Source organism: Zalophus californianus, chromosome 2, assembly GCF_009762305.2.
Source record: "Zalophus californianus isolate mZalCal1 chromosome 2, mZalCal1.pri.v2, whole genome shotgun sequence".
NCBI classification, from domain to species: domain Eukaryota; kingdom Metazoa; phylum Chordata; class Mammalia; order Carnivora; family Otariidae; genus Zalophus; species Zalophus californianus.
The window spans coordinates 189,021,626-189,045,243 of record NC_045596.1 but is presented as its reverse complement, the minus strand read 5'-3'; the positions used below and the strand labels follow the sequence as shown (position 1 = coordinate 189,045,243).

The 23,618-nt window shown below is 51.1% G+C and overlaps 1 protein-coding gene across 1 annotated transcript in view; it reads left to right on the top strand.

The window, feature by feature from the left end:
• The window catches only part of TENM3 (teneurin transmembrane protein 3), a 1,257,915-nt gene extending 1,252,693 nt beyond the window's left edge, over nucleotides 1–5,222 (top strand). Inside the window, exons 33-34 of the mRNA XM_027598498.2 lie at nucleotides 2,067–2,197; nucleotides 4,321–5,222. Coding sequence (XP_027454299.1) covers nucleotides 2,067–2,197; nucleotides 4,321–5,076 — 887 coding nt within the window. The 3' untranslated portion in view covers nucleotides 5,077–5,222. The remainder of the gene's footprint in view (nucleotides 1–2,066; nucleotides 2,198–4,320) is intronic.
• Nucleotides 5,223–23,618: the final 18,396 nt, after the last annotated feature.

Genomic DNA, 23,618 nt, shown 5'->3' with positions numbered 1-23,618 from the left:
ATCCTGTTTCTGTTTTCACTACTTTGTGCTATTTGAGGCAGTCCGTGTGTGGTTGCACTACTAATAGACACACACAAATTTTTCTGCCAGTAGGGGATAGTAAGATCTTTCCAGGTTTCGGGCATGATCTGATTGAAACATCTCATCCCACTTCTGCCACCACAAAACCACCAGGATGAGAGAGACACAGTCTTTGCAAGCACTGCTCTGGCTCACTTCAGTTTCTGACTTCTCCACTCATCCTCCACTGCATGTATTCTGAATCCTTCTGCCCCCACCTTCCTTTCCTGAATTACACTACCACATGAACCTCTCTACCACATGTATGCTTCCTGGAGGAAGGTTCTTTCCTGTTTTCTTTTTTGTTGTTGTTTTTGGTTTGGTTTGGGGTTCCCTGTTTTGTTTTGGCTTGTGTTAGGGCCTCCTTCAAGCTGTCTCTTTTCTTACTCAATATTTGAGGCATAGTGAAATGCCTGTTTTCTCAGTTCTTGGTACAACTCTCAAAATGCTGCCCCCTGTTCATTTCACATCTGCTTCCTGCTTTCCCAGACTGCCAAAAGCTTGTCATAGCTCTCCTCCACGTGAACCAGCTGAAACTTGCTTCTTTCACAATCCTGGTTCAGCAACACCCTCATGGTGTTCTCCTTCAGCTTACTCAATACACATCAGCATCTGAGTCCCGTTATTTTGGCAATGCTTTTCAATACTTAAGACCCTGTGATCTTTTTATTCTTTTACTATTACACAGACATTGTTCATAGTAGGAGAACCTTTGCCCCCGACACTGCCATTCAGGAGAATTTTCTCCAAAACATAAGACCCTCCGTAATCTCTTATGTACTCACACACACACACATGCACACCCCAAAAAAGTAGCGCTCTCTATTCTATGTGATGAACTTGGGATTTCTCTCTCCCACCACCACCACCACCCCTCCTTTTAAAAAGGGAGAATACCATTGCTTCTATAGCCATATGACGTTTGGACAAAGGACCTGCCAGCCTGGTGATGAGGTGAAGTTTGTGCCCTAGAGGAGGAAATAGGAAGCAAGTGGCTCTCCATCATTCTGACAAGCAGTTTACCACTGGTTATTTAAGAGGTGTTGACAGGGCTGCCTGAAAGGTGGGAAAGCCCACAGCTCCTGAATCCATCCTTTCCTAGCAATGTGGACTGCAGGGAATGCCATAGCAGCAGTTTCTGAAAAACATCAAAAGAGAGATGGAACAGCATAAAATATATGAGGTGAAATGCAATTTCAAATTTTCCAGCAATGTGCTTAATATATAAAATAATCTACACCCAACTGTACTCATAAAGCTGCAAGCCTGCTGAGTTGTTCTGTAACATTATAACCTCCAGAATAGAATAAAAGCCTTATTCTGCGCTTAATGGCTTTTGGAGTCACATGGCAATATTTTAAAATACCATTTTAAAGGTTTCCAGGTTCTCTCCCCAAAAAGTTCGCCCCCACCTGTGCACAAGTGAGCCTTTGAAGTCATAGCTGATGGTAATCAGAACTTTTGTGCCCATGGCCAGTTCTGCCAGTTTTCAGCATTAATCTTTGATTAAGAATCAACTCTTGATTTTAATTCTCTCAATTTAGGGTTTTTATTAATAGAAAATGGGTTGTGGAAGCTGCATATCCTTGGGCAATCGCTTTTGAAAGCTAATAACACACAACTTCTATTTAAGACCAGTCTTGACTAACTACCAATTCCCTTTGTTTACCTCAACTGTGGCTCTTTCATGCTGCTGTGCATTGTTATTACCCCTGTTTACCACTTACTTTTAGCACAGGATGCACCCCCGCACGTGTGACAGTTTATGCAGTCTCAGTGAGCAGCTATCGGACTGTGTTTTCCGTAGCCCTTGCCATAGCTCCATTATGGAGGCTAGCGGCTTCAAGTCCGCGAATAGGGAATGGGGTCTGAATTGGAGAATGAAGGCAAGCATGGACTCCTCTTCGGGTTACTGTTTGTGAATTTGGGGGTTTCTTAAGGTAAGAATTTAAATGTATGAAAGCATAAAATAACTCTAACACCGTTCATTTTGAACATTCTCTTAGATGTTAACAGCTGGCTGGTGACATTCGGTTTCCATCTGCACAATGCTATTCCTGGATTCCCTGTTCCCAAATTTGATTTAACCGAGCCTTCTTATGAACTTGTGAAGAGTCAGCAGTGGGATGATATACCGGTAAGAACAAAAAGTAAAACTGTGAAAGGGTGACAGATGGCTTACCTGTGTCATATTTACCCATTTAATCAAACTGCCCTTGTGAAAGTTGGACCACAGACCGGTTTTTAATATTTTTTTGACTCTTTTAGGGTAGAAAAACATCACATTTCTGTGCAGCAAACCAGGGGCCTGTTAAACAGCCTTGAATTTGTTTTTAGTGATGCTAATAAAAACATAAAAAGACATTATCAGAAGGTAATAAAATGAGGGAGCTCATTTTTTAGCACAAGCTTTCTACAGAGAACCCCCGTGAAAGCACATTTATAGCACTTGGGACCTCAAGGCAAAGATACTATAAATGGGAGGGCAGGGGATTCGTATTACAAATTAGCAGCCCACAAACAATGCCGCAAAGTTCAACTTCTTTAAAATCTGAACAGTGTTTAATGGGAACAGATTGAAAATAAAAATAAAATGTCCTCTGATAAAGCTCCATCTGCAACTAGGTGTTTATAGAATTTTCCTGAAAATAACATTTCAGGAGGCCTATAATTGTTCTGAGAACTAAAATAAAAGAAAAAGAACGGAAAATTGCAAAGTCAAAGCTGCCATTTCAGAAAATGGCCCTTTTAATTCCTGCCATTGAGAGATCAGAAAGGAATGTACAACGAAACACTAGAATTTCTAGCTTAAAGCAAGAATAATTAAAGATCAAGAAATTGGGTTACCCCATAATGATAAGGAGAAGAGAGGGCAGAGTTTCTTAGATTAATTCCCCCCCCCCCCGAGCAATTTCCTATAATTTCAGTGAATACAAAGAGAAAAGGCAATCATGGCTGAAACACACACACACAACACACACACAGTATATTCAGTGCCAATACCTCTGTTTTCTGGTATAGGTTTCATACCTCACATAAAACAGTTCCTTCTTCAAGATGTCACCTTTCCATTTAAGAAGCAAAACCCATCAAGTTTCCAAGGTCTGGGAGCCATTTTAACATTTCGAATTGCAAATACATCTACAGTGATAAAGTGTCACGAAGACACACTGAAGTTTCCCAATGCATTTGAATAGGCATGTCCTTACTGTGTCTAACTTCCCAACATGTCTGCGAACACTTAAGTCCTACTGTACAAATGGACTTGCCAACTTTTTTCCTAGGCAGCCTCCTAAATGTGGTTCGAGTCCTCTGTCAAAGAGAAGCGCACCATAAGGACAGCTTAGGGAATCCCCAGCAAAGACACTGGAGGCTGCCCCAAGCGCCGAAAAAAACAAATGTTTCTTTCACTGCTGCAGATGAAACAGATGTTTTTGGGGAAACACTGGCCAGGCAAACATCTGGCAGGAGAAGAAATGGCTGAGTTCAGATGCCCCCAATTTAAAACGCTTGCCAGCATAGATGGTCCACCGTCCCTAGGTCTCCAAAAAAGTAAACGTTTTCCTAAAGTGATAAATACCTCCAGCTGTCCCGCTGTGCACTCAGCCCTATACATTTCACTTGTGCTACCGGTAACAGTGGCGAAATTTGGGTAGAAACTGTGTTCGCCGGGACAGGGGACAGAGTTCACCTAAATTAAAGCACAGGAATTTCAAAGCATATAAAGTAGGAGGACACGGTGGTCCCGTGCTGAGTACCCCCACCCCCAGCCTTTCAAACCCTCAGCCTGTGTTGGCTCCTTCCTCCCCGGGCTCCCATGGAGAAAGCCGCAGTGACCCTGAGAAACGGGGTTCCCCAAATGGGATGAGCGTGGGAAAGGGGCGTCCAGAAATCGAAAGAGAAAAGCTAGAACCATTATTTTGCCCACATCAGAAACTAAAAAGCTCTTAACTAATACATGATGGAGTCACCTCCTTTTACGTTTCAAAACTCATTTGGATCAACTTGAGGGGAGGAGACCTCTGAGTGCCTTCCTCTACCCAGAGTTGTTTGTTTTGTTGTGTTTTTAAGCCTTTTCATCTAGAGAACCCACTGAGGTTTTAATAAATGTCTGGGAGCTCTCCACAGAAGGGCCCCCACCCTCCTCTTTTTTGGGTTGTTGTCAGGACTGGGCGCGCTGCCAGGAGCCGGCTCCCCGGCAACCAAGAGCTGCAGATGTTCTCTAAACCGTCCTCCCCCTCTTTCTGTTCCGCTTTTCAGCCCATTTTTGGAGTTCAGCAACAAGTGGCCAGGCAGGCCAAGGCCTTCCTGTCCCTGGGGAAAATGGCGGAGGTGCAGGTGAGCAGGCGCAAGGGCAGCGGCGCGCCCTCGTGGCTGTGGTTCGCCACGGTCAAGTCGCTGATCGGCAAGGGCGTCATGCTGGCCGTGAGCCAGGGCCGCGTGCAGACCAACGTGCTCAACATCGCCAACGAGGACTGCATCAAGGTGGCGGCCGTGCTCAACAACGCCTTCTACCTGGAGAACCTGCACTTCACCATCGAGGGCAAGGACACGCACTACTTCATCAAGACCACCACGCCCGAGAGCGACCTGGGCACGCTGCGGCTGACGAGCGGCCGCAAGGCCCTGGAGAACGGCATCAACGTGACCGTGTCGCAGTCCACCACCGTGGTCAACGGCAGGACGCGCAGGTTCGCCGACGTGGAGATGCAGTTCGGCGCGCTGGCGCTGCACGTGCGCTACGGCATGACGCTGGACGAGGAGAAGGCGCGCATCCTGGAGCAGGCGCGGCAGCGCGCGCTCGCCCGGGCCTGGGCGCGCGAGCAGCAGCGCGTGCGCGACGGCGAGGAGGGCGCGCGCCTCTGGACGGAGGGCGAGAAGCGGCAGCTGCTGAGCGCCGGCAAGGTGCAGGGCTACGACGGGTACTACGTACTTTCGGTGGAGCAGTACCCGGAGCTGGCCGACAGCGCCAACAACATCCAGTTCCTCCGACAAAGCGAGATCGGCAAGAGGTAACCCCCCGGGCCGGCTGCGGCGGACGGACGGCGGCCACCCGGCGCTGGGAGGCGGACCCAGCCGGGGGAGGGGCGCTGCGTTTCTCTCGAGCCTCAACCACACCCCCCCCGCTCGGATTTTTCTGTAGCACAATCCGAATCGGACTCTCCGACACAGAAGAGCCTTCCGGGAGAATGGACTGCTATTAAAAAAAAAGAAAGAAAGAAAGAAAGTAAAAGAAAATCCACACACACACAAAAAAAGCGAAAACCACACTTTTTTCTGAGGGACCTTAAAGGTGATCGGCTTTAAAGAATATGTTTACATATGCATATCGCTGCACTCAGTCGGACTGAAAGTATTAAAAGGAAAAATCAGTAAGTGAAAGAAAGGAAAAAAAAAAAAAAAGGCCAAAACAGTTTGCGCGAGGCCATCCGTTCCTTCGAGGCACTGTATTTAACTAAGGTAAAAAATGCATACAGTGTTTCCAGATATTACCGAATTGTCGACCTTTGCTTACAAGAAGTAGTCTCTCTGCATAGGATGTGATATCTATCTCTGTTAATTTTAAAATGTGGGGCAAAATTACTGTTTATAGACATCCCAACTGCTTTCCCTGTGCTACTTTGTAAAAGGACATTGGCACACGTGACTTCTGCCCTGGCGGGGATTTCATAATGGATTTTACAGAGCTAACGTGGTTTGCCTTGGGGGGAAAAAAACTGGCAAATAGAATCCTTGTCACTGATAAGCAAAGGAGACCCTGATTTTTTTGTAAATTATGTGAGACAAGTTGTTTATGGATTTTTATATGAATTACAATTTACTGTACATCAAATAATTAGTCTCAGAGGAGTTAATTTATGTAAAGTGTTTAAAAAGTTTATACTTAAAAATAAAATGATAAAAACATGTGAACTGTGTGATTTTTTTAAAAGGATTGCACCTTTTGTTATCTGTTATACTGTACAGTATAAATTATTATATTGTAGAGATATAACGACTTATGCCTATAATGTCCAGAAGTGTTAATATTTTTGTATTAGGTTGAAAAAAAATGTGCAACTTTCTATCACTAGATGGATAGGACAGTGCAATCCTAAGTGGGTGGCTAATCGGAGAACTGCTCCTTTCCCTTTCTTCTCTTTCTCATCAGGCCAGTGTCCTCAACCATTATCAACTAAGAGGCACAGTAGAAAACTAAGGCTGGTGGAACGTAGCAGAAGATATGAAAAAAAAAAAAAACTGGGCCGGAGAGGTCCTCTCTCGTCCCTAAAAGTCGAGGGGAGTTGATAGAATTAACCACAGGGTTTTTACTGTTAACCATTCCTTGAAGCTCCATTTCACGATGGAGGCGAGAGACCACATCAGATGCTCCGGGGAAATGTGCGTGAGAAGGAAAGGATCTGATGTAGTCATGACCGTAAACATGTCTTAAGATCTAGGAAAGACAGCAGAACCCGAGCAGCGGGGAGCCGGCCCGATGGGGAAGGTCAGGGTCCCTCTGCTAGTTTTGGGTTTGGACCGCCAGGTCACCAAGGGGGGGACAAAAGGGAGACAAAAGCTCCTGTAAGGCCACACGACCCACCGGTCCTGGGAGCTGGTTTGAATGGGAGCCTCTGCTCTGTCTGGGGGAAGCCGGGGGGCCGGGGGGGGGGGGGGGGGGTGGCCGATCCAGCTGGAGGTGAAACGGCAGCTGTGCCCTCCTGAACGCGTGGCGAGCGGGCCCGGGCACAGCGGCCATGTGCACTCCCGGGTCGGCCCAGCCGCTCTGGCAAATAAATCTCTTTTCATGAGCACTAAATTCAGCCACAAAAATATTTTTAGAAAAATATTTCTCAGTTCATTGAGCTATAGTACACACTGTTTTCCTCTATGTATAATGGTGATAAAATATAGCAAGTGAACATGTCGTAAATATAAAGGTTCAAGTGACGTATTGAAAATAATTTTCTAACTGCTTTGTATGTATCACATACTCTAAATTGCACAGTAGGTGTGTTTATTAAACAGATTGGCTGGGAAAGTTTCAAAATAGCTACTGAATTTACAGTATCAGTGCTATTACTGTCTTTGTGTATTTGGTAGAGCATACCGAAGTAATTAATCTTCTAATGAATGCTGATATTTTATTAGAATGAAAGCACAGATTAGCATTAATATTTTTTATCCTGGAAATCCTTTGGCAAGTATTACGAAGCCCCAATTTAGAAAACTATGAGATCTCAAACCACATAAACATGGCTCCGTCTTAGATTTTATTTTTTAACTGTTAACTTAGGTGTTTGCAGTTCTGTTCGATGGAATTTCTGCAGGACTGTGTTTAGCATGCTGTTAAGTACTTTTGGTTGAAATAGGCTCTGAGTCTAAATTCTCAGAAATGTTTCTGATGTATTGACCATGAAAAGCTTGTACCACATGACAGAAGTGAAATCATAATCTTACCCTCTTCTCGACATGGACTGGTCCTTTAGGTTGGCACCGATAAATAACAGATTGGGAATATCTCTTGGTGCTTATTTTAGATGAGGTCAAATCAACCCAATTAGTGTCTTGTTAGTAGGTATAATGAGCCTATTTCTCTCTAAAAAGACTTGTGATCTGGACATGCTTTTACAAGAAATAGTGACCTTGGGGAAATATGTAAACAAAAGACCTTTTTCTAAGAGTTGGGGGGTGGGGGACTGTATAATGGAAAGAATTCGCTTACAAAAAAAAATTGATATTCAAAGTATTTTAGGCAAAGCCAGTCAAAAATGCTTTCATGATATTTTGAGATGTAAATTTTGTCTGATTTGTATTGTTCTTTTCATTTGCCTTCTTAACTTTCTATGTGACCTGAATTTTCCATAACTTGACTATAGATTGCATCTAGGCATTCCAATAAAAGCCAACCCAATGTGTGCGTGTTTATATTTTTTTTAAATCGTGGACTAGCCAGCGTTTGTTTTAGGGCAAAGGATGCAAAACAGATGCCTTGTTGGGGGTACTGATTCATCTGCAACCCAGTTGGTAATTTTTTTTTTTTTAATTTTTGTGTCCATTGGCCAGACTGCCAGCTCAGCATTGTGCACTTCACAGGGGACTCCTCCCATGGCCTACTTTAGAAAAACGTTAAATACACCCCCACAAAGCCAAACATTATCCCCGTAAAGAAGAAGAAAAAAAAAAAAAACTACTGCCCATTAGTGCTTGAAAACAGGCCTTGTTCCTGCGATCCTGGCAATAAGTGCTTAATTAAAACACTTGATTAGAATAATCAGTTTAGGCCTGATAGGCTCCCAGCCTCCTGGAGATATCTAAATCTACATACAGCCCGGCTGATGGGGGGGGATGCTTAGGTCAGCAATTCCAGGCTGGAAGGCAGGGCTTTGATTTTAGTCTGAAAAGGCGGGCTTCATCACACTTGCTTTGTAGTGACAACATGTTGATCCAACAAGAATCAGGTCACTCCGCTTGGCAAACGGGTCTTTTTTTTTTTCCTCCTCAAATTAGAGTTTAACGGGCTCCAACCGGGGAAATCCAGAAAATCCCATGTGGATCCTGACTTTCGTTTTCCCCACGCCTCTCCTTAAAAGCCATGTGTGAACAAATGCAAAGGGAAGCACTGTAGGTAAAAATCGTATCCTGGGAAAGAATTTTCTGGGTCTGGGGTACGCTGCTGGCACATCTGTGAAATTCCCGTTCACCTGTTCACATTCATCACTCGTTACCTGATACTTGCATGTGGACCCGAACATAAGCACAGCACCTGATTATAAACAGCAGCCCTCAAGCACCTTCAAAGAGGAGAGCATCCTGCCCGTGGTGCACAGACTAACCATGCCCCCTGGCCTCTGTTCACCGGTCTTTTCTTTCTTTTATCTTGGTCGGCTCCCAGATGAAGCTATTGCTCTCGCCTGCTGAACAGCAAATCAGCTGAGGTGCTTTTGAAATGGAGGATTCCAAAAAGGGAAGCAGGGAAGGCAGTGATCCGCATCCTGTTCTGTCTGGGGCAAACCCCCCACCCCAATCCCCTGGGCAGCGCTCGCAGCAGCTCCCTCGCTGTAATGCAGAGAACTGCGCCCACCCTCCCCCTTGGGGATGTTGAGCTCCTGCAGAGTGGAGCCACCCACCCCCACCCCACCCCACCCCGAGGCCCTGAAGGGCGACTCAGCTCTTACTCTTTTCAACAAATACCCAGATTCTGTCTCACTTTCTCTGAGAGCAGCAAGCTCATTCCAGCACCCCAGTCTGGGAAATGCATCAAATTCTAGATGTGGGGCCTGAAGGGACTTAGAGAGGTTTGAGTGTGTTGTTCAAGTTCACAGAGGCAGCTCAGGCCAAGGCGAGCAAAGATTGCTTGTCAGCGAGCACCCTCCACTGCATCAGATAGTCTCCTGTTAACACTATCCACCAAGGCACTAGGGACACCCCATTCCACTCTCATTCCGTCACTTAGTCTTTCCAAAGTTGCCATACTTCAGAGTCATCAATTTTCATCATATAAAAATGCCCAGGCCCTCTAACAGGGCATGTGTCTTGAGCTCCCCTCTGCCTGCCAATATTTCTGGTTCCTCAGCCCCTTCATCTTAGATAAGAAAGTCTGCCATGCAATATTAATGACTTCGTAATTTCTCAAAAGACTTCTAAAAGAATGACCTCTGATTTGCATATATGCACGTGTCCGGCTATTTATCTAGATTTTCCATAAGCTATTCATCTGGCTTTGGTCATCCGATGAAGCCAATGAAAAAATAAAAATTAATTATAAGTCATCATAACCTATTTTAACCACAGCGTTAAGCCAGAGTACCAAGGAGGTACTGATAAGCCATTCGAGTTTTCTACCTTCTCATTTAAAGCACATGATGAATGTCCTCCCTCGCTGGAGTTCCCGTTTGCTCTTCACCACCTCAGCCAGCAGTGGTCTCTTGATGTCAGTTAATTACTAAGACCTTTTAGGTAAAAACTGAGAAAACCTTTTCATTTATGAACTGACTTAAAATTCTGTTGTGGAGGGATACAGGCTTCCTAGAGTCCCGTGTGCAGAGAATTTACCAGAAACTGATTCTAGAATAGCGTCATTATTCAGTTTAGCGTTAATGGGTTCCACAAAGCAAATTCAATCAATCCTTTGGGGACCTAAGCTGAGGAAAATTAAAATTAGGAGCATAAACTGTGACTTCCAGGGCAAGATGGTGGTTCGGTTACATCCTCCTGCTTACAGGGTGATTTGTGAGCTGGACCCTAGCCGCAAGCATCCAGCCTGCATTTAGGAAGGGAAACCGCCTCCTTTTACATGTGTGCAAAGATTTTCTGGATTCCGCCCACTATGGCTATTTCCATACAGCGTAACTTGCTGCATACGACTGACAGGATTTACAAGTGGTCCCCTGAATGGATCAAAATGAATTCCATAAAACGTTCACAGGTTAACTTCATCATTGGGGTCTGAGGGGAGCCTAAATACCCAAGGAGTTAAAATGGCCAGTTCTGTGACCGAAAGGCTGAAAATGGAATGGCTCAGTGGCAGTCTGTGAGGACGCACACCAAAGGCGCCTTTCAACCTGGACTTCCTATCACATTAAGTGATTAAAGACCTTCACCTAAGTGCAGAAACTGCCCTATCCCAAATGTTTCCCTTCAGAATAAATGCCAGGGAGATTCTAAGAGATCCTAGTCTACCAGTTCTATAGGCTATTCTACAAAAATCAGCCCAGGACTCCTGTCTCTACATGCATGAGACCCTTTGCTCTCACATGCCTTCTCTCTCTCTCTCTCTCTCTCTCTCTCTCTCTCTCTCTCTCTCTCTGATATTACCCTGGTAGAAGCTGTCTGGGTTGCAACCCTTCAAGTTGTATCTAAACATGTCTCTTTCTAAGGCAGAGAAGGAAAACCATACACCTCCCTGCAGTAGACCAGATTGACTTTAAATAATGACCCAGGGCATCACGGGAAATTGGAGTCGGTTGTCCCCAACTTACTTACAAAAGATTATAAACAAGCAGATTTTTAAAGTCTCCTCACTTCAGCTATTACATTATTTCTAGTTTTGACCCTGTGGGGGCGGGGGAGGCTGGGGTTCATGCTTCCAGCTCAAGCATTGCCAGGTGCCACGGCATGACACACAGAAGATTCAGGGGTGACCCAGCAGCATGAGAGAACCGATCCAGGCTGAGGGCCCAGAGGGAAGCTGCACGTGGGAGGTAGCAGAGGGAAGAGCATCTTTCCCTAAAGTCCCCTGCATCTCCATCGCGGGTCTGCCCTCGTCTTTCCCTCAACTTCCAGGGCTCTGGCTCCTGCGGAAATGAAAAGCCATCCCAACATCCGGTGGCACAGTGGGCAGGGCCTTTGGGACGCTTCCTTCTCCGAAAATCCCAAAGAGGGTCCGGGTTAGGGAGGACTTGGGGCCACAGGATCTTCCTCGGCCATCCCCCGAGGTTAGTGCCGCTTCCCCGGCACTTTCGGGTAGGGCTCTAGCGCCCCCTGGTGATGAGCATCGTTGGCGAAGACCGCGACCGATGCCAAAGCAGCCTCTCCCAGACCGAAACCAGAAAGCAGCCCCCGCCCCTCCCGCCACCCTCTACCGGGCTCCCCGGTTACGCCAATGCCAATCACCCTCCATTTCCCCATCTTTGCCCTGCCCACAGAGTTTCACACGTAAAACGATTACTTCTGCTTCACGCACTCCTTCACTGAGGCCTGGTCCTTGCAAAAATTGCTCCCGGAAGATTTCCCTTCACGTCAGGCAGAAACTTTGTCAAACAATGTTCATCTTGCTTGGCAGATCAAAAATAAGGCCCTTCCTCCCAGGAATTGTCCGCGGGCTATGTGAGTTTTGCAGCCCCCCGAAAACAGTGATTTCTGAACTAGCACATTGTTTCCCTTTTACTTTTCATGTTTGAACAGTCCTGTTGCCGGGGAGAATTTCCCAGAAGGGCAGATCATTTAAATTCAGAGTGGCGTTTTATTTCTGAGGGAGCCAGGCTCTCACTGTTAAGTGATCGAGTAACAGCCTGGAAAAGTGAACTCCCTCCAGATTCACCGGGCAGCTGAGGCCTGAGCAGGGTCTGCTCCTCGCCTCATCTTGGCCTCCGGGGTGGAGACATCCATCTCCTTCACGTGCCCGGCCCTGCGGCAGCCACGGGAGGGGAAAAAGGGGATTTCAACCTTTTGCTCCCTTGTTGTCACCCAGAGAAGCCAATGGACGCCATTTGTAAATGGCATCCTGAGCGAGCGTCCTATTTCAGAAACGATCTGTGCTAGAGCCCACTGTCATTTTTGGAGGCCTGTGTGGAACCAACAGCCCTTATTCCCTACCCAAGTTTTCATGGAAATAAAAGGACCAGAGTTGGCATATTAAAGCCAAAATATCTCCTTAGATTAAGACCAAGTTGAAGACTGTAGCTTCACATGAAAAGTAAAGGAGACTGCTAACCAGATGCCAAAAGTAGATAAGGTCCCCCGACTTCATTGGCAGGGCTGGCCCCTGGCAGGCTTCTCCTGGTGGGGCAGCGAGGCCCTTCCTCTCCCCGTGAGCCAAGAATGCCAAGTTCATTCTCCCCAACTCACCCATAAGGGTAAGCCCCTCTCCTGTCCCTTGGGGGCTGGAATGATGGGGAGAGAGCACCAGGCATGAGATCTCTCTCTCTCTCTCTCTCTCACACACACACACACACACACACTCGGGAGCCCACACACCCTCAGAGTCACCAGGGAAGAAGAATCTTGCACCACATCTCAGAACCCTTGGGTTTACCGGCTTCTACCGCCAATGCCTTGTGGCCTCCTGCCAGGTCCCTGTGGGCCTCTGACCAGCGCCCCCTCCCTGCTCTAACACCAGTGGGCTGCTTGGAAACCCATCCTAAAACATAAAGTTCTCGCCCTGGGAGCAGACCCCAGCCCTCCAGATAAGGAGGCCCTGTTTCATAAACCTGCTCCCCGCCGCGCTCCTAAACCCCATCACCCCCACCGCCACGTCCATATCCCCATGAGCCACGACGCTCTCTGGGGGAGGAGAACCAGGGCTCTGGATTCTTAGAAGGCAGTTCCTCCCCAATTACTCTGCCGCTTGTTAAGAGGGGGACGCAGACTTGCCTGGCTCTTGTAAATCACAGGGAAACAGGGCCAGCCTTGCCACAACTCAGGGCTCTTTCTGCGGCCTCCGCCAATTAGTGCTCTGGTTAATCAAACTTAGCAATTCCCCAGAGAGGCTGCGCGGCTGGGAGAAGCCCCGCAGCGGTGGAGAACCGCCTGTGAGTCCCAGCTCGGCCCGGTCCGAGTGAGGCGGCTACTGCGGGCTCTGCGCCTCGGTCTTCCCCATCTTTAAAGTGGGCCCAGACCTGTGCCCCTGAGCCCCTCCCTCCGGCCTCCCGTGCCCTCAGCTGCTTGACAGAGACAGATCCAGAGCCACAGCGCTTCTTTCCACGGTTCATACAGAGGAGTGTATACCTGGGTGAATACCTTAGTTTCTCACTGCGGCGAAAGCCCAGACAGGACAGCATCGGGTCTCCCAGGTTATGGGTCTTCCGCTCCCCAGTGATGGCAGCTACCACAGAGGCTTAGCCAGCCAGGCAGATCCCTCAAGACGTCCCTGTCAGGAGGGAGCCAGGAGGAAGGAGCTGCCGTCCACTTGAATAAGTGGGGCCCACCCAGGGCCCACCATGCCGGCACCCCCTCTCCCTCCCTGGGCACCTCGCCCCTGGAAGCCCAAGGAGACCCTGCAGAAGGCCAGAGCCTGAGGATCCTTTGAGAACCCTCATCCCATGGTTTGCAATGGTTTTTACGTGTGGATCTCACATGAAACCAACACAGGCAAAGGCCCTGCTGCTCCAATTGAAGTAGGAGTCCTACATGTGACCGGCACTACGGCAGGTCCCAGAAGAGAAAGGCCCCTGTCCTCTAGGGGTGCACGTCCAGTTGGGAGGCAGATGCGGATTCTTTCTCAACAGAGTAGGGATTGCTGTGAGAGCACAGGCTGAAAGACCTGAGTTCTGCCTGGGGGCACCCCTCAGCTTCCTGGCGGGGGTGGGGTCCTAGCAGCAGCTGGGAGGACAGACGGACGTTGTGCAGCGTGGAGTGCAGGTGAAGGTCGAGGTAGAGGCCCCGGATCCAGTCTGCGGGGGTCTCCCAGCTCTGCAGAGTACTAGCTGCAGACACCTGGATGAGTGACTTCGCCTCTCAGTGGCTGTTTCCTTTTTGTAAACTGGGGATTATGGCTCCGTGGGGTTGCAGTGAGGTCCGGTGAATCAGCAGGTGTCAAGAGCTTGGAGCGGCGCCCACCCAGGTTCAGGGCTCAGTGTGGCCTATGCTGGGGGACAGGGCTGCCCTAAGGACTAGTGCTCCTGGCCCTCCCTGCTCTAGGGCAGCGCAAGGTCAGTACCCCACTCCGCATGCATAGGGATGAAGGCCTGGGCAGGGCAGAGCTGCTGAATGCACATCCCCAGGATCATTCCAATGGTGCAGGTCCAGGAAGGCCCCCACAGCAGGAGTCTGGAGCTGGGCTTCCTTCCAGGCTTTTCCCACCTCCCCCAGGCTAGGAACTGGCCCACGCCCCAAGGCTGGTTCTGCAGGAGCTAGCGCTGTATCCTAGTCTGCCTGACGACAAAATCCATGCCCTTCCCACTCATCTTGCTGCACATATAATCTAAGTTCCAAGCTTGATGTCTCAGACCCCAAGCCACGTCGGCTTCCCTACCCACTCGCTCTCTGGACTCTCCGGGTCAGGACGTGCTTGACACATCCTGAAATCCAGTTAAGGGGACTTTCTCCCGTTTTCCAGGAAACCCCGCCCCTTCACACCTCTGTGCCTGTGGGGCTTGGCTGCCCGCTGCGCCAGGCTCCTCTCTTGACTGGCACCTGCTCGGTGGCGCACGAGTCGGTCCGAATCTGGTGGGTGCACATGCCCAGGCCGTGAGCAGGTCTGGCTCCCTGGCCCCCATTAGGCCCCGGGGGTGCTTGTGGTTCGAAAAGCGCCCCCATGACTGTGTTCCAGACACCTGCCGAAATCCTAAGTAGCTGCCGTTCCAAGAAACCTCCAGAATGCCTCCAGATTAGCCCTTATTTCAAAAATAAACTTTAAATTTTAAAACATCAGCCATTTACGGTGAAGAAAGAAATGGCCTAAATTATTGAGCAACTAATTAACAGTCAAAGTGAAGCAGTAGCAGGTGATGGGTTCCCGTCAGCCCAGTGGCCCCGAGATGCGTGAGGGACACACTCTCCACACAAAACACCAACCCGACGCCCCCATCCGCCTCCATCTGCGTATTGGGGCCTGTGGGTTCCCCCTGACTGCGGGGTTGGGGGGCCTCTCTCCCCAGGCCTGGCGCCTCTCGGGGTTGCTCCCTCCTTCCTCACCTCTTGGCTGGCCCTATTAAGGAGGGAGATGCCTCCTAGAGGCTTCCGAGCACAGGACTGACTGAAGACTGACCCCCGTCCCAGGCCTGAATGGGCTCCCTTGTGGCCCCTTACGGCCGCAGCAGAAATCCCAAGTCTCCTGTCTCCCTCTGGCCTTCATTCCTCCCTAGCAGGAGGGAGCCAGGATGAGGGAGCGGCCCTATACCAGGATAAGGAGCCTCCTGGGCCCAGATGGCGGCACGGCATCTCCCATCCCTGGGCACCTCATCACAGGAAGACCCTGCAGAGGGCCAGAGCGTCAGGATCCTTTGGGAACCCCCGACCTATGGTTTGCAAAGGTTTTTTTGTTTGTTTGTTTTTTGGTTTTGCCGGTCTTTACACCAACTGAATTCCTTCATTCGGGAGGACCAGACACTGAGGGGCCCTGCGGGGTCCCTCGTGTTTGCATCACCAGCCGCCACCACGGCGTCAGCTGGGTCACAGGACTTCACGTTTGCTCGATAAATAAGTGGGCGAGCAATGAAAGAATGAACTACCTAACTGGCCGACGTGCCCTTCTGTCTAGAAGCACCCAGACCTCAGTCCCCCTGGCCCAGGAGCCAGGGCACCAACCAGCCCGACGGCTCTAGAACTGCTCTCTATCTAGAGTCAAGGCCCTGCCTCTGCTGCACAGGGGCCCAGGCGGGAGGCCTGCGGACCCACGAAGCCCACGCTCACCTCACCGCTCCAACACGCCTGTCCTTGCCTCTCCTGTTCGCGACGGCGGCCGCCCTGGCTCACGGCGGGGGGACCGGCGCTGCGGCCCGTCGGCCCCGGACACCAGGGCCTGGCCAGGCCAGCAGGGGAGTCCGACGGCAGCTGTGGGCACGGGCAGCCCCAGCCCCCAAGGCAGATGGACGTTCTCCCCCAGGCCCTGGGGCATGGGGCGTCTCTGGAGCAGCCTCACGCTGATCAACACGCCTCTCTTGGAAGGCGACCAGCTCCTCTCTGCCCGTGCACATGTCCACCATGCTGCTGGGCTAGCGCTGCTTCCAACTCCTCTTCCTCCTCCTCCTCCTGGGATCTGGTTTTGGGAGATGGCACCACAGGCCTCCTAGAACGCAGGCTTGGGTTCTCAGCGTCACCTTGTGTCCATGTCCGAATCAGTTACCATGTCCTGCACATTCCTCGCGAATGCGGTGGCCGGCACTCAGGCCCCAGCCCCCGCGGTGTCCCCTTGGCCTCCCCCACCCCACCCCCAGGCCTTTTAGGCCCCCGGGCTCCAGCCAGACTGCCTGCCGCCTCTCCCCCTCACCGCGCCCCATGTTCTCTGCTTTTGTCTCACAATCCCTGTTCCTTAGAATTCCGCACAACTCCGCCAACTGGCTTCTGGGCTTCCAACCGCCCCTGAGTGCCCCTGATTCACTCCACCACCCGCCCCCCGCCCAGCCTCTTCTCCCTTCCCCAGGAGGGAATTGAAGCCCGTTTAATATAGAGCAAATCCAAGTGCAGAGGCAGGAATCACTGGGAGGCTGGCTCCCTCCTGCTGGAAGGCCTCCTCTAGGCAGGCGCTGTGCTCCCCTCTGTGCCTCCCCCCGCGTGTTCCAATCCCGCCAGACTTGCCTCCAGCTGGTAGACATGATGTTCAGACTGCAGGCTGCTGGCCGGGCTCAGGGAGCCAGGAGAGAGGAGCATGAATGGGTTTAGAAGCCGCTCTGCATGGCTTGCTGGCCGCCCCCTCGACCTTCCGGGGGCACGGGTCCATGGGCCCTTCAGAGAAATGGCAGGCTGGGGAGGCAGCAAGCAGGGGCAGCGGGCTAGGAGTGGCATATAAAATGCAGGACTCCCAGGGGAGCCTGGGCGGCTCAGTCGTTAAGCATCTGCCTTCGGCTCAGGCCGTGATCCCAGGGTCCTGGGATCGAGCCCCGCATCGGGCTCCCTGCTCAGCGGGGAGCCTGCTTCTCCCTCTTCCACTCCTCTTGCTTGTGTTCCCTTTCTCTCTGTGTCTCTCTCTGTCAAATCAATAAATAAAATCTTAAAAAAAATACAGGCCTCCCAGCTAAAATTGAATTTCAGATCAACAAGAAATAATTGTCGGTATAAGTATGTCCCGTGCCCTATTTGGGACATACTTACACTAAAACATTTGTTTGTCGTTGCTCTGAAATTGACATTTAACAGGGTGTCCTGTTTTGGTTTTTTGTTCTGTTCTGTGTGTGCTAGATTAGGGCAACCCTAAGGGAAACTCTGATGGTGCCTCTTCCTCAGATCCACACCTGCCCCTCCAGCTCGATGGAGGGAACGAGAAACGAGGGGGGAGGATATGCCAGGTTCCTGGGCTACCCTAACAAAGTACCACACCCTGGATGGCTTCAACGACAGAAAGGCATCTTCTTACAGTTATGGAGGCCACAAGTCTGCAATCCAGGTGCTGGCAGAGCCATGCCCTCCCGGAACGCTCAGGGGGAATCCTCCCTCACTTCTCCCAGCTTCTGGTGGCTGCCAGCCATCCCTGGCATCCCCTGGCTTGTGGCAGCATCGTTCCAATCCCTGTCCCTGCCGTCACGGGGTGTTCTCCCCGGGTATCTCCCGGGTAACGTTTCCCCTGCTTAGAAGGACACCAATCACTGGAGGCGGGCCCACTCGCCTCTCCCAAGTGTCCCATATCTGCTCACAGAGTCCGTGAGGCGAAACCCGCACGACTCAGGGCAGCAGCTGACCTCCTGGAACACCCTGGCCAGAGCTGCCTCTCTGCTCTTCCTGCAAAAAGCCCACCAGAAACGACACCCAGCTGCGCCTGAGAAACGAGCCTCATGCCACCAACCCCACCCCAAGAAAACCCTGGCCTCAGTGTTCATGCGCCTGGGCCCATTAGCTGGCCCGGCCCTGAATGCCTTGCGAGGCTGAGAGGCTGAGTGCTTGCCAAGGAGAAGGAAACATCCTCTGAGGTCAGAAGCGCATCTCGATCTGCGTGTCGGCTGTGTGGCCCGAGGTGCCCACGCCCCTGGCTCCGCTTGCCCTTTGCTCTGACTGGGGCCTGGGGCCTGGCCAGTGAAATGCCCACAGCTGGTAAACGGAGGTTCAGAGAAGGGACTGAGCTGCACAGGGTTCTGAGGAGCAGATCGGAAGCCTCCCAGAGTCCCACCGAGCCCCCAGAACCCCAGCCCACCACGGTGGCGGCTCCAGCCCCAGGGTCTGGGGTTCTGGGCCTGGACTGTGTTGTGAAAATCCACAATGTTGCGGAGCTGACAGACTGGGGCCAGAGGTGCTTCCCTTATTATTTGGAGCCTCTCTGAGTGGAGAAGCCCTCACTTCAGTTACGTAGTACCAATAATTAACTAATGGAGCCCATTGTCTGGGTAGTCATACTAAATAGTAGAGAGTAGAGAGTAATCCGTGACCTACTGCATTAAAACCACACACACACACACACACACACACACACACACACACGTGCCCACACGCACAGAGGCATGTAGGCACGCCGTGGACAGCTCTTTCTCAGGGTCCCTGTATGCCTCCCTCCCCTTGGCATGTCCCTCATGCCCCCATGGCACAATTCTGGCCCTGGGCCCCAGGTGACCTCTCTTAGGGCTGAGAGTGGTCAGGCTGGGGCTATGTCCCCCTCCGCTGGGTCTGCAGGGGAACACTTGGTTTTCTGGGCCTGTGATGCTTCTCTCTGGCAGGCGAAGCCCCAAAACATCCTTCGGCCCATCCTCCTGGCCTGAGGCACTCCCCCTTACATGCCTGTGGGATTCTTCGGAGAAGCGGGAATTCAAAGCCTTGAATCCTCCATTATGTGGCCTCTGTCAATGGTTTCACGTGGCATTGAGAGATTCAAAAGTGTAGGTCTTAGGGGCGCCTGGATGGCTCGGTTGGTTAAACATCCGACTCTTGCTTTCAGCTCAGGCCATGAACTTAGGGTTGTGGGATCCAGCCCCAAGTCAGGCTCCATACTCGGCAGGGAGTCCGCTTGAGTTTCTCTCTCGCCCTCTGCCCCTCCCTACCACCCTCTAGCTCTCTAGCTTTCTCTCTCTAAAAAACGCATACATAAATCTTCAAAAATAAAGGGGGGGGTGGGTCTTTGAAGCACTTAGGATGCTCTCATCTTTCCAGATTCTGCAGAGCATTCCAGCACCTTGCATGTGCTCTGGCCTCAAGAGCCTAATGTGCCATGATTTGTGTATCTTTTCTAAAATGGCATAATGTGAACACGATGGGCCCTGACCTAATTAACAGAATATTTTAGTATAAAGAGGAGTAACTCGTGTCTGAGTGATCCGCTCACACACATCCACTGGGGCCCCATCTTCAGTCAAGTTAGTCTGTTCAGAGACAGACTGCCTTCCTCAGATGGGGAAGTGACAAAGCAGCCTCCCCGGGGTGGGGGAGGGGGGACGAGCCCAGAGAGACCCCTGCAAGGGACAGAAGCAACTTCAGAAACTGCTGGAAAGTAAGCAGAGGATCCTTGCATCCCGCAGTTTCCTGCCTCAGGCCAGAAAGAGGAGGGCACCAAAGGAGACCAGCGTCTCTGACAGCAGGGAGACCCCAGAGACCAGGACCCCAGAAAGGAGCTTTGTCACAAGCCAAATATGGGGTGGGGTGAAGTGGAAGAAGCCGCGGGAAAGGCCACTGGGTGGGCCGTGCAGGGAGTCCTTCGCTCCTCCACACGGGGCCTTCCTGCGTGTCCAGGACGTCCCTTAACAGTGAGCAAGAACGTGTGATTCCAGAGAAGACCATCTGTGCACCACTCAAAACCTCTGTCACCTTCAAGGGATCTCTTCAATCAGACTGCCTGCCTAGCACCTCGCGCTGAGCCAAGAATGGCTGAAGGTGGTCACCGCACCCCAGCTTTCCCTGGCACGATTTCTTTGTTCACATAAATATAGAGGAATTCCAGGTGATGCACAGAAAATGTGCAGTAGAAATTATTTCATGTCTGGCCTTTAAAAAAAAAATCTACTATTTTTTTTTAATCTATTCTATCCAGAAGGAGAGAGTTCAATGCCATAGCAAATTTTCAAAGTAAAGTTGGGCCTAGAGCCCTCTTCCCTAGCATTCAGATCCCCTCGGACTTTGACATCTTCTTCCGTCTGCCTCTTAGGAATACAGATCTTCCGGGAGGCCCTCCATCCAGACTCACCCGCCTCCCGGCATCCACCTGGCCCGAGCAACCCCCACAGAGCCCTGTGACCCTGAACCACTTTTTTTTTTTTCCTCTCTCTCTCTCTCTCCCTTTCTCCTGAAGGTGATTCTGAGCTAGGAAGCCTCCCAATATTTTACTTTGCTATGTTGACAATAAAGGGAAAAAAGGAAGGGTTTGTACGTCTCTATTTCTTCTTCTCTACCTTTCTTGTTCTTAGGCTCATCTTTTTCTTCATGTGACACACAGGAATACCTTTTGGGAAGTGGATTTCACAACCTTTAAAACCAGGTCCTGACACCCTGACTGGGGCATTTGCCCCATTTGCCCCCTCTGCCCCTGGACACCGTTTCCAAAGGTAGGCAGGTCTGTCTCCGCGCCCTTCTCCCCCCCCCCCCGAACCTCTCCCCCCGCCCCCCGGCCATCTTGTAACCCTCCACACGCCCGAGGGCTCCTCCTGGCCTTCAGACCCTAACCTCCACGCCAAACACTCCCATTTACAAGAGTCAAAAACTCCAACGGGCTCCACTCAGGAAACACGATTTCAATAGAGCGACTTTAACAAAGGAATGGGTCTCATGGGTGATGGAGGGCTGAAAGGGAAAAAAACAGGGTGAGGGACACTGGAGCACAAAAGATAATAAGAGGAAGCAGCTACTACCCCTAGTGTTGCGGGGGGGAATGTAAGGGTCCCTACAGAGCAGGAACACAGACCTCCCGGACGGGGTGATGCCCAGCTAGCTGCTGGCTGGTGCCTCTAAGGAGGCATCACGAGGCTGCTTCTGGGAGCAGAGCGGAGAAGCCCACAGCGGAAGGACATCTGCTGCCACCAGGTCGGGACAGAATGCCAGTCAGAGCAACAGTGACAAGAACAGTAACCAAACAAGAAACAGGGAGTCTCCTCTCCCTCCTCCTTCCCCGCCCCTGGCTCCTAGGGGCCCTTTTGGCTGAACCACCAGAGATCAGCCCGCCAAGGAGACAGGCGGTTTGCAGTCCCAGCCCAGCAGCACAGAGCTGAGAACCGGCGCCCGGCTTTGGGGTGAGAGAGGTAAATGCATGGGGCATTCGCTGCACGGACAAGGGCTCCGGATTCCAACACCTGGCATCACCTCCCAGGGAGCCCGGTGCTTCCGGAAGCCTTAGAAATACAGTCATGCCAAAAGATATTTCACAGGAGACATGTATTTCGTATCAAATCTATCGACTGAGGTCGTTGCAAAAGTCCGCTGTCTTAGGATGTCCTCGGGGAACACCGTCCTCACTCAGGTGTGAGGGATGGGGTGCAGAGGCGGGGGCAGGGCTGGGAGACGCCGTCCTCATGAATCCTTCAGTCGCCGCCAGCGGTTTTGCAAAGGCGCTGGACGCCCCCGGCATCCCACCTACATTTAGTCCCAGCACCGCCCCCCCCCCGCCACCCTCTCTGTCTTCCGGGGCTCCCCACGGTCCCAGGTTCTGCGGACGCACAGCGCCCTTATCCCCGGGACCCGAGGCAGGAACTGGGCCGGCGCTCCCCCTAGCGGCGGCCGACGAAACTCCTCAAATGACCTGCCCTCCCGGAGAAAAGATCACGGTCCGCGTTTTACGGCACACTGAACGCTGCCAGGCCGGGTACTCAACTCCTGACTCTCCTTGTCTCGTTTAATCTCCACCACAGCCCTATTAAGGAAGTGCTCTTGTCAGTTCCAATTTACAGATGGAAGCATTAAGTCTTAAAGAAACTAGATAAAGACCATGGACAGGCTGATCTTCTGATTAGGGGAAATAATGAGCACACCGCTCAGGGTCCTGCCCAGCCAGTGCCTTTATGCCACACCTGCAACTCTCAGGTCACCTGGGTCCTTCGGCTTTGTTGGCCACGAAGTGACACTGTTGCAGCTCAGCCTGGCGCTGGGCTGTGGTGCTCCAGGTGCCCAGATCTGGGTTCCTAGGCTATGTTAAGACCCTAACCACTGATGTGGAAAGTAATTTTTCTTTTCCCCTTACAAATTCGTTCACTCCGCTCCGGCCCCCCCAAGTCCCGCCCCCTCTCCGCCAAAAAGCCATTTTCTCAGAATACTTAATTAATCTAGAAGATTCTCTGGTTGGAGAGATTTAACCCCATGCATAAAACAGGCTCATTTTCCTGGGTCAGATATTTGTGTTTTTAGAACACTTTGCTCATTAAAAGAACAAGCAAACAAGCCAAAGGAAGGAGGGAAGGGAAAGGGGAGTGGGAAGCAAGAAGGATGGGGAGAAAGAGGCGCGATTTCTGTCTCCCCCTCTGATTCGCCTACCTTGCCAGGAAGTAGCAAGTGAAACATACAGAATGCCTGCAAACATCCCCCCCTGCCCTGCGCTGTATTGCTGGTCAGAAACAGGTTGCTCAAGAGTCAGGGCAGTCCCCTCCCCCTTCCCTCAGGCACCCTGCCCACCAGGTGTGCCGTGGCCCAAGGTTCCAGGAGACTTCCTCTGGGGACGGTGCCTGCTGGTGTGGGCTCCTGCCAAACCTATTCTGCAAGAAAAATTCTGCAAGTTTTCTGAAAGAAACCTCCACGGGTTCTGGAGAGCCCCTCTTAGAGGCAAGGATCCCCCCTACCTGGCATAGAGGAAGGGCCTCCTGGTCAGAGTGGCCCCAGTCTGGATGTCCCCAGTGACCAGGACACTCCTAACCCCATGGGGTCTCCTAACCTGATGCTGGCCAGCTCCAGTGGTTAGGAGCATCTGGCTTGTACTAACCCAGGACACCTGTAACTTCCAACCTCTGGTCCTCCTTTGCTCCTGGGGCCCTGCAGAATAAGTCTGATCCCCCTTCCACAAATGTCTGGATTGTCCTGGCTGCCCCCTACCACCCACTCCAGCCACGATCCCCATCAAGTCTGCCCTTCTCCCACTGCTCATCCAGCCACTGTCCTCTGGACACCTACCTATTGAAAAGGTTCATCAGTCTCTGTTAAACTTGACCCACTAACCTAAGTGTGATGGGACGAGCTCAGCTCTGAATTCCACACTTAGAGGGCATCTTAAGATGCCAAGTACAAGTCACTGAGTGGGTAGTGCCAAGAGCCCTGCAGCAATCCGCTAGAAAGCCCTGCCATCCATTAGGCAACATTCCTTATTCGTT